This window comes from Pogona vitticeps, chromosome 4 (genome assembly GCF_051106095.1).
Source record: "Pogona vitticeps strain Pit_001003342236 chromosome 4, PviZW2.1, whole genome shotgun sequence".
Classification (NCBI taxonomy): domain Eukaryota; kingdom Metazoa; phylum Chordata; class Lepidosauria; order Squamata; family Agamidae; genus Pogona; species Pogona vitticeps.
Genome location: NC_135786.1, coordinates 75,431,564 through 75,446,559, shown reverse-complemented (window position 1 = coordinate 75,446,559; position 14,996 = coordinate 75,431,564). Strand labels below are relative to the sequence as shown.

Below are 14,996 nucleotides of genomic sequence, written 5' to 3'. Positions count from 1 at the left end.
CCTAATTCTAGATCAGATCTCATAACTCAATGGACCAGGACTGCCATTTATAGTAGAAGATACCTTATAATGGCACAAAATGTAGTCTGAAATGCTACTTACATTGAAACTAGAAGAATGGATTTTTCATGCACTTGGAATGAGAACAAAAAGAAGGACAGTGCACAGCTAACCTTAAAAAAAATTAACAAGTATTAACTCATGAAGCAACTTTGATTTGCAATGAGAGGATCCTGTAAAATATGATGGTGCTATTCAGCAACTATGGCCAATTTATTAACCAAACATATATTGCAAAAATTTTACATAATTACATGTAAAAGAGGTCCTAGGTCTCAAATATCCCCATTTCAGGATTTCAAGCATAAGTACACTGCAACTGAAATATCTTTTTCTTTACAATTGCTGCTAAGAGAAGAGGCATTTGTAGAATTACTTGGGTATAGCTTCCGATGTGAATCTATGTGCCTGATTGGTAGCAAGGCTCCTCACTGCATCTGTTCATCTGTTAATTCACTTCATCCAGTACTGTTTCAGTGGTGTTTGCTACGTGTCAGTATCTGGTGCTGATTCAAACTGTGTTAATCTTTAAAGCCATAAATGACTTAGGACCAGATTATTTGAAGCAGTGCCTGAGTCCCTCCCCCTCCCTTAATTGCTTAAGGTCATCTTTGGAGAATTTTCTCTTGGTGTCACTGCATACAATGGTGCAACAAGTGGCTACCAGGGGAAGAGCCTCCTTTGAAGTATCCCCTTGTTTGTGGAGAGATCCACCAGGCATTCTCCTTGGTGGCACTCAAGCAACGCACTGAACCCTTCCTATATAGGCAGATAGTCAGCCTTTGAATTTTATGTTTATTTTTTAGTTTTAATGTTTAGGTTTTACTGCCGGCTTTTACCATTCTAATATTTCAATATTTTAAAATGTTGACATTTTTCAGCTTTCATTTTTTTTGTTCTGAATTTATTTATTTATTTAAAATATTTTTACTCCCCCTTTCTCCTGAAAAGCATCCAAGCAGATTCTGATTATTAAAAGGAACAATATTAAAAGTGAACACAAATTGTAAGAATATTTAAAAGTAATAAACATCATATTAGAAATAGTAGATCAAAATGTTACTAAAACAGATTTTAAAAGCAACAAAGATACAAACAATTCTATTCTTAAAAATGCTTTCAGACAGCCAGTCGCTACGGGGATGCCTGCATGAAGAGAAAGGTCTTTGCCTGCTTGTGGAAGGACAGCAAAGATGAGGCCTGTGGGAGGGAGTTCCACAGTCTAGGAGAAGCCTACAATGGTGAAACAAGTAGAGAGAAGGCCCTCCCCTGTGACCCAACCAAAGACCTCTGTGAGGGTGGTGGGACAGTCTCCCCTGATCATCGTAACGATTGTAAGGACTGTACTTGGTCAGCCAAAAATAATATATATTTTTATTTAAATCAATTAGATTTTAAAAAATCATTGATTTTTATTCACCCTTCACCAAACTATGTTAACAAGAATTCAAAATAGTCCTTTATGCTGAGTCTCCAGGACTCAAGATAGTCTGGCATATGGGGCCCAGTTGATGTTTTTCAAACCATCTCAAACATCAAGGGACCACTGTGCCAAGCTTAAATTGGCCCAGCAATCGAAAGGTGGTCCTTTAAACTACCACCTATGCATGTTTATTAACAACACCTAAGTCCCGTCCAACTGGTTTTCCCTAAGGAAGTCATCTTTAAAATACAGGTCCAGTGCCAGTCTAATGCACTGCAAGTCCAGGGGCATACGCAAATGGATTGCACTGACAAAGAGCTTAGAAGAAAGAACAATAATCCTCTCTTGAAAAGAAAACAGTGCATGACCTCATACAAGGAAAATAGCTAATGAAGTGATAAGGACTGTACCAGGTCAGCAAATACATAGCAAGAAGAACCAGAGGAAAGTGCATCATAGGGTAATCAAACAATTTACAGATGTACTCTCAGAGCCTCAGACTACCATCTCTGAAAATTCCTGAAGAACAAATGTCCTAACCATGAAAGGAGATGGGGAAGAAGATTTGGAAAACCACAGACGTATGAAATGTACTCAGGTGTACAGAAGTATATTCCATTAGGGAGTGGTGTAAAGTTCTCAGTTGAGGTCCAGTCCTCTTCCACAATTTTATCAATGACATAGGATCTAACAATGTAGCAAGGTGCCTATGTGCCTATGAGTAACAGATTTAAAAGACAGCAACAAAAAAAGTCAGGAATATACAAAACAAATCATATGAGGAAAGACTGAAGGTGCTGGCTATGTTCTAAGTATACCAGACCCCCATACCTCACAATGGGGGTTTGTGTCCCATCGCTCCTCTCTTGTTATCATGCTTGGTGACATAAATGTGTCAATTTATAATCATAGTAGCCATAAACAAAACTACATAAAGCATGTGTGAATCCCCCGAACCAAATGAATATATATTGGGGGGGGGAAAGTATTTTCAAATATTGAAAAAGAAGTTCTACACACTTGAGAAAAGCCAATGTTGTCACCATGTAAAAGAAGAGTGTCATGGATGGACACATGTGGAGATATTAGCTAATACTGGAATGGTTGTAAAAGCAGGGTTGTAAAACGAGCTGTTGTGTATTGGAGGTCCTCTGTAGTAGGTCCTCAGATACAACTAAGGAAAACCATGACAGCATTCTGCAGATATGTGAGAGGCTGTCAGAAAGAAGACAGCAGAGGCTTCATCTCTGCTGCCCCAGAGTCCTAAAGTTATAGGCAGGCAGATTTCAAATGAACACAACTTGACAGAAAGTGCAATTTAAAAATGAAACCAATTATCCAGAGGGGTGGTAAGCTCTTCCTCACAGAAGGTCTTCACACAAAAGCTGGACAGCGATCAATTGCAGACACTCTACCTTTCAATCTCCTGTACTGAAATATCTCTGACCACTTTTGTTGCTGTTTTATGAACCTTACTTTAGGACCAAAAGACCTTCAAGAACCTTCAAATCTTGTGATGATTCTAAGTATACTGTCATGTTCCAACTGATGCATGCGCTACATGGATTCATCTTAAAATTTATCCCTTTCCTCAAGTGGTAAAGGTAAAGATTCCCCTTGACAATTTTTTTTGTCCAGTCGTGTTCGACTCTAGGGGGCGGTGCTCATCCCCATTTCCAAGCCATAGAGCCAGCGTTTGTCCAAAGACAATCTTCCGTGGTCACATGGCCAATGCGACTTAGACACGGAACTCTGTTACCTTCCCACCGAGGTGGTCCCTATTAATCTACCCGCATTTGCATGCTTTTGAACCGCTAGGTTGGCAGGAGCTGGGACAAGTGACAGGCACTCACTCTGTCACGTGGATTCGATCTTATGACTGCTTGGTCTTCTGACCCTGCAGCACAGGCTTCTGCAGTTTAGCCCACAGTGCCACGTCCCTTTTTCCTCAAGTGACCAATAATCAAATAAATTCCAGGGGAAAGAAACAGGAAGAGCATGAAAGGATCTTACCAACTTCAAAGTCTGAGGGCATAATTTAGCTGTTTTTTTAAAACCCACTATGCTGATTTGCATGCAAGAAAAAAGAGCAGCCAGACCATTCCCTCTTGTAATAAAAATATGGCCACTCCAAAGACAATCAGCCTTTGAGTCAGTTCAAGTATAAGACCACACACATACCATATTTTTCCATCTATAAGATACCCCCATGTATAAGATGCCCCCCCCCCACTTTTCTAACCCCAAATTAAGAAAACTTAGCTTTGAGTATTCAGTCTCTGGGCTCAGAACGCTCAGACATTATGAGTCCCTGTTGAATCTGAACCTAAAGGCTCCACCTCCAATGAGGTGTGTTCCAGTTGGTTTGTTCAGCATCAGCTGATGTCAGTTTCATAAGGCTCGTGACTGGAGGAAGTTAAGTCTCCTGACTGTAGGAAGCTAAGCCTCGTGATTGGAGGCAGCCTGTTTGCAGAGGCAAGGTGTGTGCTATTTTGTTCTCTCCTCAGCTTACTTCATGAAATGCCCCTCAATTTTTAGTGTAATGGTTTTAAGAAAAAGTAGTGTCTTATACATGGAAAAATATGGCATAGCTATGGATTATTTCACTGAATTTAAAACTAAAGCACAGTGGAGCACTGATAGCAAACACTATACTAATGTACAAAAAAGTGCTTATTAGACAAGACAGAGATCTTTCAGTCATAGAAGTTACAATTTTGAGCTAATGATGGTTACTAATAGGCAGAACTGTCCTTCTCTATATCTTATTTCCTCCCACCTCCATCTTCCTTTCTGCCTCTCCCTCATGGTTGGGCTGGCAAAGAGATCAAGCTCTCTTGCATTTATGTATTTTTATAATACAAAAGCTACATTTAAATATGGAAGTTTTTCTATGTACTTACCAAACCATATTTGAATCCTTTGAGAGAAGGCTGCAGAGTTAATTTTATGCAACTTGGAAGTACAGTCAGGAATGTTAAAGCAAAGCTAAAGATGAGAACATAAATTGATCACATTTTAATTTTTTACTTCAATAACATGGAATTCACTATCTTCAAATCATAATTCAAACTTGAATTGTTTACCTAGAACATTTTGGTATGGATCACATTTTACATTTAATGAAAAGAAATAGGCAACAAGATTCCTATTCTCAATTTTCTGATTTTAAAACTCACTAATGTTTGTTTTATTTGCTTAATAACTCATCACAAGTTATTAAACAAATGAACAAAGCTCAGAAGCATGAAGCTACAAATTGTTTAAATAAACTATTTACAGGTGGCTGAACTGGGGTCACATTGTACAATTAAAACATTAAAATATTTGCACTTTTTCATAGAGTGCCATACAAACAGAAAATTCCTCAAGACCTATTCTCACTTACCTCAGTTTAAACTGTGTTTCTGCTGACAGAGCTGTCTTTATTTTGAAAAGGACACTTATGGTACACCAAATATTGGCTACTTTATCCTGAAAATATATTTAACATGTTGTATTAATGTTTCCACTGGTGTTGATTATTTACAGGCTGAATGCCAAAGACCTTTCATATGAATGAATAGCCACTGCTAAAATTCTAAGAGTATTTACAGAATTTGTGAGACTCTGATTCAAAATTATGGGCAACAACATTGGATTAAAACACACCTTAAATAACACAAGAATGTTCTTGATAATAGGGACCTATAGATCATTAATATTATAACGTTACCATTTAACTGCACATTACCATGTGTTTTTTTTTTAAAATAAATATAACACTTTTCCTCAAAATGTGAAGCCACACTATATTTTGCCACATTCTGTTACTGGAACATATTTAGCTCTGCTTGCTAGTTGCTAGCAATGACAGAGTTAACCCCTAATAAATCAAGAAGTCTAAAGACATTAGCAGTTGTGCTAGGATCACTTTCCAAATTAAATTTGTAACCACACAGCTAGCATGCCCGTGAAACTCATCCCCAAACAGCTGCTTGAATCACAGCTGTGTAGACATAACAGCAAGAAAGCTACTACCAACAACTGAGCCACCTCTCCTTGTTCACTTACAAGCCTACAGAACACACATTGCAAATCTGCTGAAGGTGACAAGTGCTTGGCAGCACCCACAAGCATATAAGATGCCAGCATAATAGCCAACAAAGTTTTACAACTATCAGCATATGTAGGCATCTCTGTAAATGGGAACCAATTCAAAGAACCTGTCACAGTCACCCCAGTATAAACTTACTGTGCATTGCTTACGTAGACAGCTTCTCAGTTTATCCAGATAAATATCCAAATCAGTTGTTCCTCTGTCATCTCCAAAAATATTGAAGCTAACATTAGACCAAAATTCCTGAGTTGTCCTGGATAAATTGTGTGAAGTTTCTTTCTTATAAAACTTTGACTTGCTTTTGTAAAACCTAGCAATGTGCACCCCTACCACCACCAAATACACATATAAACACCAAATTGGTTGACAGTTCTTTGGCTTGTGAATTTCTATATACTTCACACTTTGTGCATCATCTCAGCGTATGACTGTGGAATAAGATCCTATTTTTTTCTGCCATTTTGCCAGCTCCACTGCTGTGGATGTTAATGGTTTTCAGCAGCAAGTCTGATGCAGAATTGGATCACTGTTTCTCTCCCCCTCCTATCCTCTCTCTGCAAACCATTTAATAGATGTCATCTCTCTAATAAAAAGACCTACTTCATGCCCAACATCCTTTAGGCTTTATTTCAATAAAGCAAGCTGCAACTTGTAGCAAACTGGAACTTTTGATGCATTTTGAAGCATGCAATGTTTCAGCATCAAGCCAATGGCTATTCCACATAGTAAAAACAAAATCCAGAATGAAATGAATTTGTTTTGGTTTTTTTAGCTCCTTTAGAGAATATTGTGCAAGGACGCTGTTAATTACTATGGAATCTATTTGAATGGAAAAATGTACGTCTGAACCATAGATCTGACGATGGGATAAATGCTGTCTATTCGTATAATATCCTGGAAGATGCCAGCTGAGCTAGGGGTTAAATGCTGGATTAAATAACTGGCAAGAAATGATGGTCAGAGTAGCCAGATCACATTACTGGCCTTCTGGTGTATCTTCCACATGGAAATCCCTAAGGGTCAAAGTGAAGGTTTCTCAAGGGAGCTAAAAATATAAAACATTTACAAGAAGCTTGGAAAGGGGGTAGGAGGGATGAGGCATACCTCAAACAAACCTCGATCAACTGGAAAGAGCCTTCTGAGCACTTGCAAAATTTGTTTGACGTCTGTCCAAAATGGGAGCCAACAGAGGGCAAAAGAAACAACGACAGTAAACCCCAGTTTTATTAATAAGAATAACCTGTAAGAAATGGAATACATTAAGCCAAGTCATGAAGAGGAAACAGAAATGGCAACATGGAATTAAAGGATAAATGTTTGCTTGGTTCATACTTAAAGCTCATTTTGAACACTGCATATAAATACATGCAGCAAATAATTCAGAGTGGGAAATTACCAGCAGAAAAGATCAGGGATAAGAAAACTGTTAGATGTCAAAAAGATATATGCTAAACTCTTATCTTCTAAATCTGGGTGTCCATTTGTGACCTGTGCTTAACTAATGACAGGTGTTGAAGAGAAAAGATAGTTGTGTGTATTTTGATACACTATGGACACTCTTAAAACTATTTAGTATGTTATTTAATGACTTAGGAGAAACATGCTCTACTGGGGGAGGGAGAAGTAAAGAATTATAATGACATGAATCCCTTCTCCAGAAGCTTAATCGAGAAATGAATGACATGCACAAATTCTCAAGGCAAGGCTGCCTAAGTGCATTCCAGGACCATTTTCTGGATGTCAGCTTTTAAAGATACTCACCCCTTCCCCATCAGGCCTTTTCTGAAGCACTTTCCTAGCAGATAGCAAAAGAAGGGCAAAGAATGGTAAAGCTCCATTTGTTTGTAGTTAAGAGCTAAGCAAAAGGCTATCGAGCCCAAAATGTCCAAATCATATGACAGGCAAAGCACTCCCCATAAAGTAAGGCCAAGGCTCACAGCATTATACATGTTTATTATGTTAAGGAAAAATGTGTCAAGAACTGTATTGTTACAAATAAGCAGTAGTAAGAGAACATATAGGAGAAGAACACTCTGCTATTCCGGTATGCTGGTACCAAATATGGTAATGCTTAATTTTCTATTAGCCACTCAGAAAGTGTCTCTTGAGGGTTTCCCAACCCTCTAAAGCTTTTTTTTCTTTTTTTGGTGGGGGGTTGCTCATTGTTACACTGGATTCCACCATTGTGTTAATGGACATCCAGCATTGGTTACAGCCCAACATAATTTCAAATCACTTAACTGTAGTCACATTGCACTCTGTGTTTTCATACACCAGCTTGAAATACGTTGAAGTATCTGCATTGTTCCTTCTGCATGATCACCACTATTCTAGCATTATTGGAACCCAGTGGAAGCAATGGCAGTAGAGTAGCCCATTCACTGTTCAAATAAACTGAAACTCAATGTTTGCTCATATCTGGAATTACCATGATATTGGACAGTTTACCTATTTTTCCACAGATATCAGAAGAGTGTATACTTCTTGACGAATAAGAACAGAACCTAAAAATTTCCTCCAGTCCCTTGAACTGGATTCAGCTGATACCCAACTTTTATCATTGGTGTTCATCTGTTATAGCTCTTCCACACAGATGCATATGGGACTTTATCTTCTGGGGCATATTGCACCATCTTCTTTATACTGAATGAATGGTTACCAACACATTGAGCATAAGAATATTTGAATGTACTTATATTTCGGCTTTATAATCTATACCATATCTAACAGCGTAATATATGGTACACAAAAGAAACTTATTCCTCTGTAAGTGTAAAAATAGGGTTGTGACCTTAGTGGTAATGTAAGGCCACAATCCTACATCAAATTACATCGGAGTAAGTTCCATTAGACACAATAGGACTCAAATACTGTACTATAGAACTCTAGAATAGGCATTGATATGATTACAGTGTTAATATATTTCACTAATATTATTTACAAGAATTATCATCCCTCTTCACGTGCTTTTTGCATATAATCAGATTAACTGTCTTATAGTAAACAGCCTGGTGTTAGGTTATAAATTCTATTAACTGGTAAATGTAATGATCTCACTTTATAGGATCTGCAAGGATACTGAAAATGTCCATAATCAATCAGAATAAGACCTGGATAAAGCAATATGCAGAGAGCACTAGAAATCTGAGAAGAGATTTTAAAAAAAAAAGAATAATCAAATATTTAACAAAAGCTTATTTTTCAACAGGTTATCATGATTTATGACAGAAATGGGCAAAGTCTAAATGCCTAGGGACCAAATTGAAGCCCAAGCCCCCATCATGGGATACACAAGGCCTCAAAATGGAAATCTGGGAAGAAGAAAAAACAAAACAAAAACAAATAGGGAATTGATGGGGGATCCCAGGAGCAGAGAAAACTTGGAGGACATCCCAAAGCCCAGGTGAAACTCTCTCCATCTCTTGACAATATACAAACTGGGGCTTGGGACACATATTATTTGTGGCTGCACCCTACATGATCAGGTAACTCCTTTTCTTCTGCCTATGTAGCAACAAAGTTGGGAATGGGGTTAGGGGAAATCGTACCAACCTTTTTCTTAGTTGAAGTATCTTTTAAGTAACAACAGTACAAGATTACTGCAGGAATGTAAACCAGCAAATCAGCAACAAGAACTGCAAAATAGAAATATTATGTATGAACATCAAATCAATATTGTTTTGCAGTCTCCTCTGCTTTTGCTTATTTTGTTTCATGCAATATTTTTTGTTAATGTGCTATTATTTGTGCTCTTTTTCATTTACAGTTCTCACATTAACTGTTCAAAATATAAAGGTCATGCAAGACCAACTTTCCTATCCCAGACATGGGCATTAAATACTGTGGCAGGAGCCAGAAAGAGCCATCTGTTCAACTGGTCCCCACATTTTCTTTGAATTAAATTCCCCTAGTCCACCCCACCCAGGGGGTGTGTGTGGCCTCACAATGAGCAGAAGACCGGCCAAGCCCCTCAACATTCCTCATGAAGATGATTAGTCCCAGCCCCAGACAGAAGGACTAGCAAAGAGGCCATCAGGAAGGCCAATCTTTTGGAACAGGCACCAAGCCAAGGGACCTTGGTGGAGCAGGTTCAGGAGATGGGCCTCTAGGGGTGGGGCAGGGTGAGGAAGGACACTTGAGGGGAAGAGGAGGAACAAAAGGCAACAGCTGCAGCACAGGGAAGGATTAAGATGAGGTGACACAGTGACTCAGGTTGAGGAAAAGGAGAGCTGGATTGAAGTCCTGAAATGGCCCCAGCCTGAAAAAAAAAAAAAAAAAAGACCTGCAGGCACTTTTGGTCAATTAGCCTAGCCCAGTGTCACTGCCATCCTGGAGTACCAGATCCTGATGGAAAGGAGGAAGTGGTTGCACCAGAGACAGTTGCAGTGCCTTCAGCAGATGAAAGCTGAGGTCTGAGCCACCTGCAAGCAGTCCTGCTGCTCAACAGGCTGGGGTGATCACATGAAGCCACTGTGGTGAGTGCTCTCACCCTAGTAGGAGCCTACAAAGAATGGCACAAAGCACTCTCAGGCCTTGGACTAGAATTGTAGGGATTGCGCCTGAAAAGCAGGAGGACAGTTTTGACCCTGCTGAAGCTATACTTTTGTTGCAGTTAAAATGAATGTTACTCCATCTTCTTGCCTCATGTCTAGGCCAGTGGGACTTTCTGACACCCTCCTATTGAAGGAGGACTCGGGGGGGGGGGGGGACACAACTACAGCTCAGAAAAGCCAGGCTGATTCTGTAATAACTGATAAACAACATGAATAGTGCCCAAATAGATCTTAAAATAACTAGTTTTTTCCCTCCACCCCAGTTTGGGGAGATCCCTTTGAAGCTCATCATAATTGTTGTTTGTTTGTTTTACCATGCTGGATAATTTGATGTCATCAGCATCACACTCACTTCCCCAGCTCCAAATCGTTTATGAACACACTGGTCTCAGTACAGATCCTTTGGGGGCGAAGCCCATCTAATAAGAGCTAATCTAACTTTACATTCTCCATATCAGCTCCACCAAACCTGGTACTCTCCAGATATGCTATAATTCCCATCATCTCCAAACAGTATGGCCTCTGACTATGCCAACTGGGGAAATGTAGTCCCATGTCAGAGTGCAATATTAGGTTGAGGAAGGCTGTTCCAAGATTGTTTTTCTCTTAGAAGACCAAGTTTAAAAATTGTGTAGACAAAACAACAAACAATTTTGGTTTGTGGGCTAACTATTTTGCAAACCTGTGAAGATATGTGACTTTGGATTACAACTCCCAGATTTCCCCATATTGCTTCAGGAATTCTGGGAGTTGTAGTCATAAAATTGCACACCAATACTATTTTGGTTTGTTTGAGCGAACTTTTGCCAAGACACAAGATAGTATACAGTACTGTGGTTTGCTGAAAAGCAGGAACACAAGATGAGGAAGAAGTACCGTATTTTTTCCGTCTATAAGACGCTACTTTTTCCTAAAATTATTACCCTAAAAGTTAAGGGGCATCTTTTACACAGAAGTAAGCTGAGATAGCTGAAGAGAGAACAAAACGGCATGTACCTTGCCTCTCTAAACAGTCTTGCTTCAGCCACGAGGCTTTGTTTCCTACAGTCAGGAGACTTAGCTTCCTCCAATCATGAGCTTTATGCAACTGACGTCAGCTGATCCTGAACAAAACAATTGGAACACACCTCCTTGGGGGTGGAGCCTGTAGGCTCAACAGAGACAAAATGTCCAACATTCTGAGCTCAGAGGCTGAATTAAGATTTTTCTTTAAGTATGGGGTTAGAAAATTGGGGTGCTGTCTTATAAATGGGGGCATCTTATAAACAGAAAAATACGGTATACAAATCTATTACTCTCCAGCACTCATTTATTTTATGTCCAAGTATGGTATCTGTACCATTTATAAGATTCCTTTTTTTTAAAAAAAAGTTCTTTAAGAGAATTGTTATCTGTACTTCACAGAGAGATTTTTTTAAATATGCAAAACTAATGGTCAACAATTAACTGTATTGAATTTTGTACTTCTGACACAGTAGTTTAATGGCTGTAGCTAAAAGAATGTCTATCCATTTTTTTTAGTTTGTACATCAATGGTTTGTCAAGTGTGTTGATCTGAACATTATTAAAGACCATTTCAAGGGTAATTTGGTTCTAGTGATTTTTAAAATACAATCAATTACTAGAGACCAGTTGGAAATGTTTGTGGCCAGAACAAGAGGTAGTGTGGAGGAGTGTCTAGTCCAGCCCAGAATAATCAGGAATAAGGAAGATGCTCTCATGTCATCAGGGGATTTTCCAGGACGTCACTCAATCTTATGAAACAGAGGAAGACTAAACATAAACTAATAAGCATGCTGTCTGTTAAATAACTGTTGTGACATTCCTGATTTCCCCTTCATTATTAAGTATTGCCACTAAACAGCTTCCAATCAATATGCCTGTGAAAATAATCACTCATTTGTCCCATTTGATTCAACTGTAGAAAAAGGCATGCTGAATTTTATGATAAGAGTATTTAAATGTTTTTTTTTTTAAGTTTAGGAAAACTATTATACAATAATAAAAACACAGGCTCACAATGGTTAGCAATATTGGGCTTGAAGAGCTATATTACCATCTACTCCTCCCAAAGACTCTGAAACAATGGGCCCATTCACACTGAATATTTGTTAAACTGTCCTTGCACTTATGATACCAGGACTGCATCCCAGTGTCCACATAACACAGGGCTGAAACTAGCGTCAACTCAGACACAGAAACTTGCTTTCCAGGGTTTGGGGTTTTGTTTTGGTTTTTTACATTATTCCTATATGTTGGTATATTTTTGTTTTACTTTGTTCCAATTTGCTCCAGTGCAGGATCTCCACTCTAAATGTGAAAAATTAAAATTAAACAATTGTGTTAAAAAATGGAAATTTTATAATATTGAGCAGGTAAGTGAGGAGAGAATGAAGTAGCCAAGGAAAGAGCACAGATGTTATCAGTTGTTAATGAATTCTGCTTTTTTAATGCTATCACTTGTACACTATAGTACAAAAACTAAAACTAAACTAAAATAATTAATAAGAAAGCACTGCAGCTTTCTATCTCAACATGGTGGGTTGAGATAGGACAGCCAGCAGGTAAAACAAGGAAGGAAGAGAAGGGTGAAGAGAACATAGGCAAAATAGGATGGCAATCTGTCCTGGGAATGAGACCTCAGAGAGCAGTTCTGGATATGTATGGTCAGACAGTACCAGGAATAAATCCAGCAACAAATACCTTCCTCATATATGGACATTGATACTGGGATGATCAATTCAAATCTGCAACATTAAGTTGCAACCCCAGAACAACCAGGGGCAATACCAGTGTGGATGAGCCCAGTTAATACAAACTGGATCCAGATTAGCCATGCTGTGAATAGGAAGGCTTTCTGTTCACAGAAGGCATTGGAATCCTCCCCTGTTGGAAGAAGCAGAGAGGGATATATTTTCCAGTTCTCCTTGAATCTCCCGTTATTGTCTCTCATGTTGCTCCAAATAGTCTCCCCATCCTTCAAAACAGTGCTTCAAGAAGCATTGTGAGATGTAAGAGCATGGAAGAATGATCGACCAGGTTTCCACTTCTTGATTTGAGGGCAAGTGAATCTCTGCTAAGTGCTAATCTGGCTCCCACCCTGTAATTCTGTGTCCTACGGACATGAACAATATGCTGCATAGAGACAAAGGAGAGAACCTTCTCTCCATAGCACCCAGGCTGTGTGGAATTACTCCCCTTGAGATACTAATGAATGATACTAATGTGGCTCTCATCAAAGCTTTTGCAGACCACCTACTAGTATGACTAGCATAGATGCAGTTTTAGAAGAGGTAGCTGGTGTTAGTCTGTGCAAGCATATCAGGTGAAATCCAAAGAAATGAAAAAACAAAAACAAAGACAAAAACATGTGGCATATTAAAGATTAACTATTATATTTCATGTAAGCTTTTGTGGACAAATATAATAGTTATTCTTTAAGGTGTCAGGTGTCCTGTGTTTTTGTCTTCTTTTTTTTTTGTCTTTTTACGTTTTATTTCTTTGGATGTCACCTCATAGAGTGACTATGTTACAGGACTCTTTTAACATACTGGGAGTAGACATTTTAAACTTTTTAGAATTATTTGTAAACATTTAAAATATTTTGACTGTTCTAAATTGTTAATGTATAATGTGTTAAAATATTTTAAATTGCCTACTGCTGTTTTATTACGGCACCTTGACTTGAGATCTTCAGATATGGGAGGAGGGTGTTGTATTAAGTATTCTAACAATAAAATAATATATATACTTCATTATATGTTTTAGTATCAAAATAATGAGATATATTTTCTTCCATACATCACTCCTGGAAAAACCATAGCTTTGACTATGTGGATCTTTGTCGGCAAGGTGATGTCTCTGCTTTTTAAGATGCTGTTTAGGTTTGTCATCACTTTCCTCCCAAGAAGCAGGCGTCTTTTAATTTCGTGGCTGCTGTTCCCATCTACAGTGATCATGGAGCCCAAGAAAGTAAAATCTGTCACTGCCTCCATATATTCCCCTTCTTTTTCCCAAGAGGTGATGGGACCAGTGGCCATGATCTTAGTTTTTTGATGTTGAGCTTCAGACCATTTTTTGCGCTCTCCTCTTTCACCCTCATTGAGAGGTTGTTTAATTCCTCCTCACTTTCTGCCATCAGAGTGGTATCATCTGCATATCAGAGGTTGTTGATATTTCTTCCGGCAATCTTAATTCTGGCTTGGGATTCCTCCAGTCCTGCCTTTCGCATGATGTATTCTGCATATAAGTTAAATAAGCAGGGAGACAATATACAGCCTTGTGGTACTCTTTTCCCAATTCTGAACCAATCAGTTGTTCCATATCCAGTTCTAACTGTTGCTTCCTGTCCCACATATAGATTTCTCAGAAGATAGATAAGGTGGTCAGGCACTCCCATTTCTTTAAGGACTTGCCATAGTTTGTTGTGGTCCACACAGTCAAAAGCTTTTGCGTAGTCAATGAAGCAGAAGTAGATTTTTTCTGGAACTATCTGGCTTTCTCCATAATCCAGCGCATGATGATGACATATAAAGCCCTAAATGGCTTAGAACCTTGATATCTAGCGGAGCGCTTCCTCCCACCTAGATCTACCCAAATCATGCGTTCTAGTGAAGAAGGGCGGATGAGGGGCCTAACACCGAGGGAGGCCCGGAGAGACAGAACAAGAAACCAGTCCTTCTCAGCAGTGGCCCCTTGCCTCTGGAACAGTCTGCCCCAAGAGATCTGTCTGGCTCCCTCACTGGATGTTTTAAAGAGCAATCTTAAGACCTGGCTCTTTCCCTCCTGTCATCACTTGATTATTTTTTGCCATCTTGAACTATATTATTACTGTTGTTTTTATTTTATTATATTGTTTTTA

At 38.8% G+C, this 14,996-nt stretch overlaps 2 protein-coding genes across 8 annotated transcripts in view; one reads left to right on the top strand and one right to left on the bottom strand.

Annotated features, from left to right (window-relative positions):
- Window positions 1–8,836, top strand: part of ITGB3BP (integrin subunit beta 3 binding protein) — a 63,604-nt gene extending 54,768 nt beyond the window's left edge. For all 3 annotated transcript variants that reach the window (XM_078392946.1, XM_078392945.1, XM_072997744.2), the window contains one exon: window positions 8,791–8,836. In XM_078392946.1, coding sequence (XP_078249072.1) covers window positions 8,791–8,835 — 45 coding nt within the window. In that variant the 3' untranslated portion in view covers window position 8,836. The remainder of the gene's footprint in view (window positions 1–8,790) is intronic.
- ALG6 (ALG6 alpha-1,3-glucosyltransferase) overlaps window positions 1–14,996 on the bottom strand; it is a 40,398-nt gene that overhangs the window by 4,652 nt on the left and 20,750 nt on the right. For 4 of the 5 annotated variants that reach the window (XM_020807733.3, XM_072997739.2, XM_072997738.2 and 1 more), the window contains 7 exons: window positions 9,135–9,217; window positions 8,662–8,726; window positions 7,344–7,529; window positions 6,687–6,822; window positions 4,872–4,957; window positions 4,387–4,471; window positions 103–173 (listed from right to left, as the gene is read on the bottom strand). In XM_020807733.3, coding sequence (XP_020663392.3) covers window positions 103–173; window positions 4,387–4,471; window positions 4,872–4,957; window positions 6,687–6,822; window positions 7,344–7,529; window positions 8,662–8,726; window positions 9,135–9,217 — 712 coding nt within the window. The remainder of the gene's footprint in view (window positions 1–102; window positions 174–4,386; window positions 4,472–4,871; window positions 4,958–6,686; window positions 6,823–7,343; window positions 7,530–8,661; window positions 8,727–9,134; window positions 9,218–14,996) is intronic. The other variant, XM_078392944.1, reaches the window with a different exon arrangement.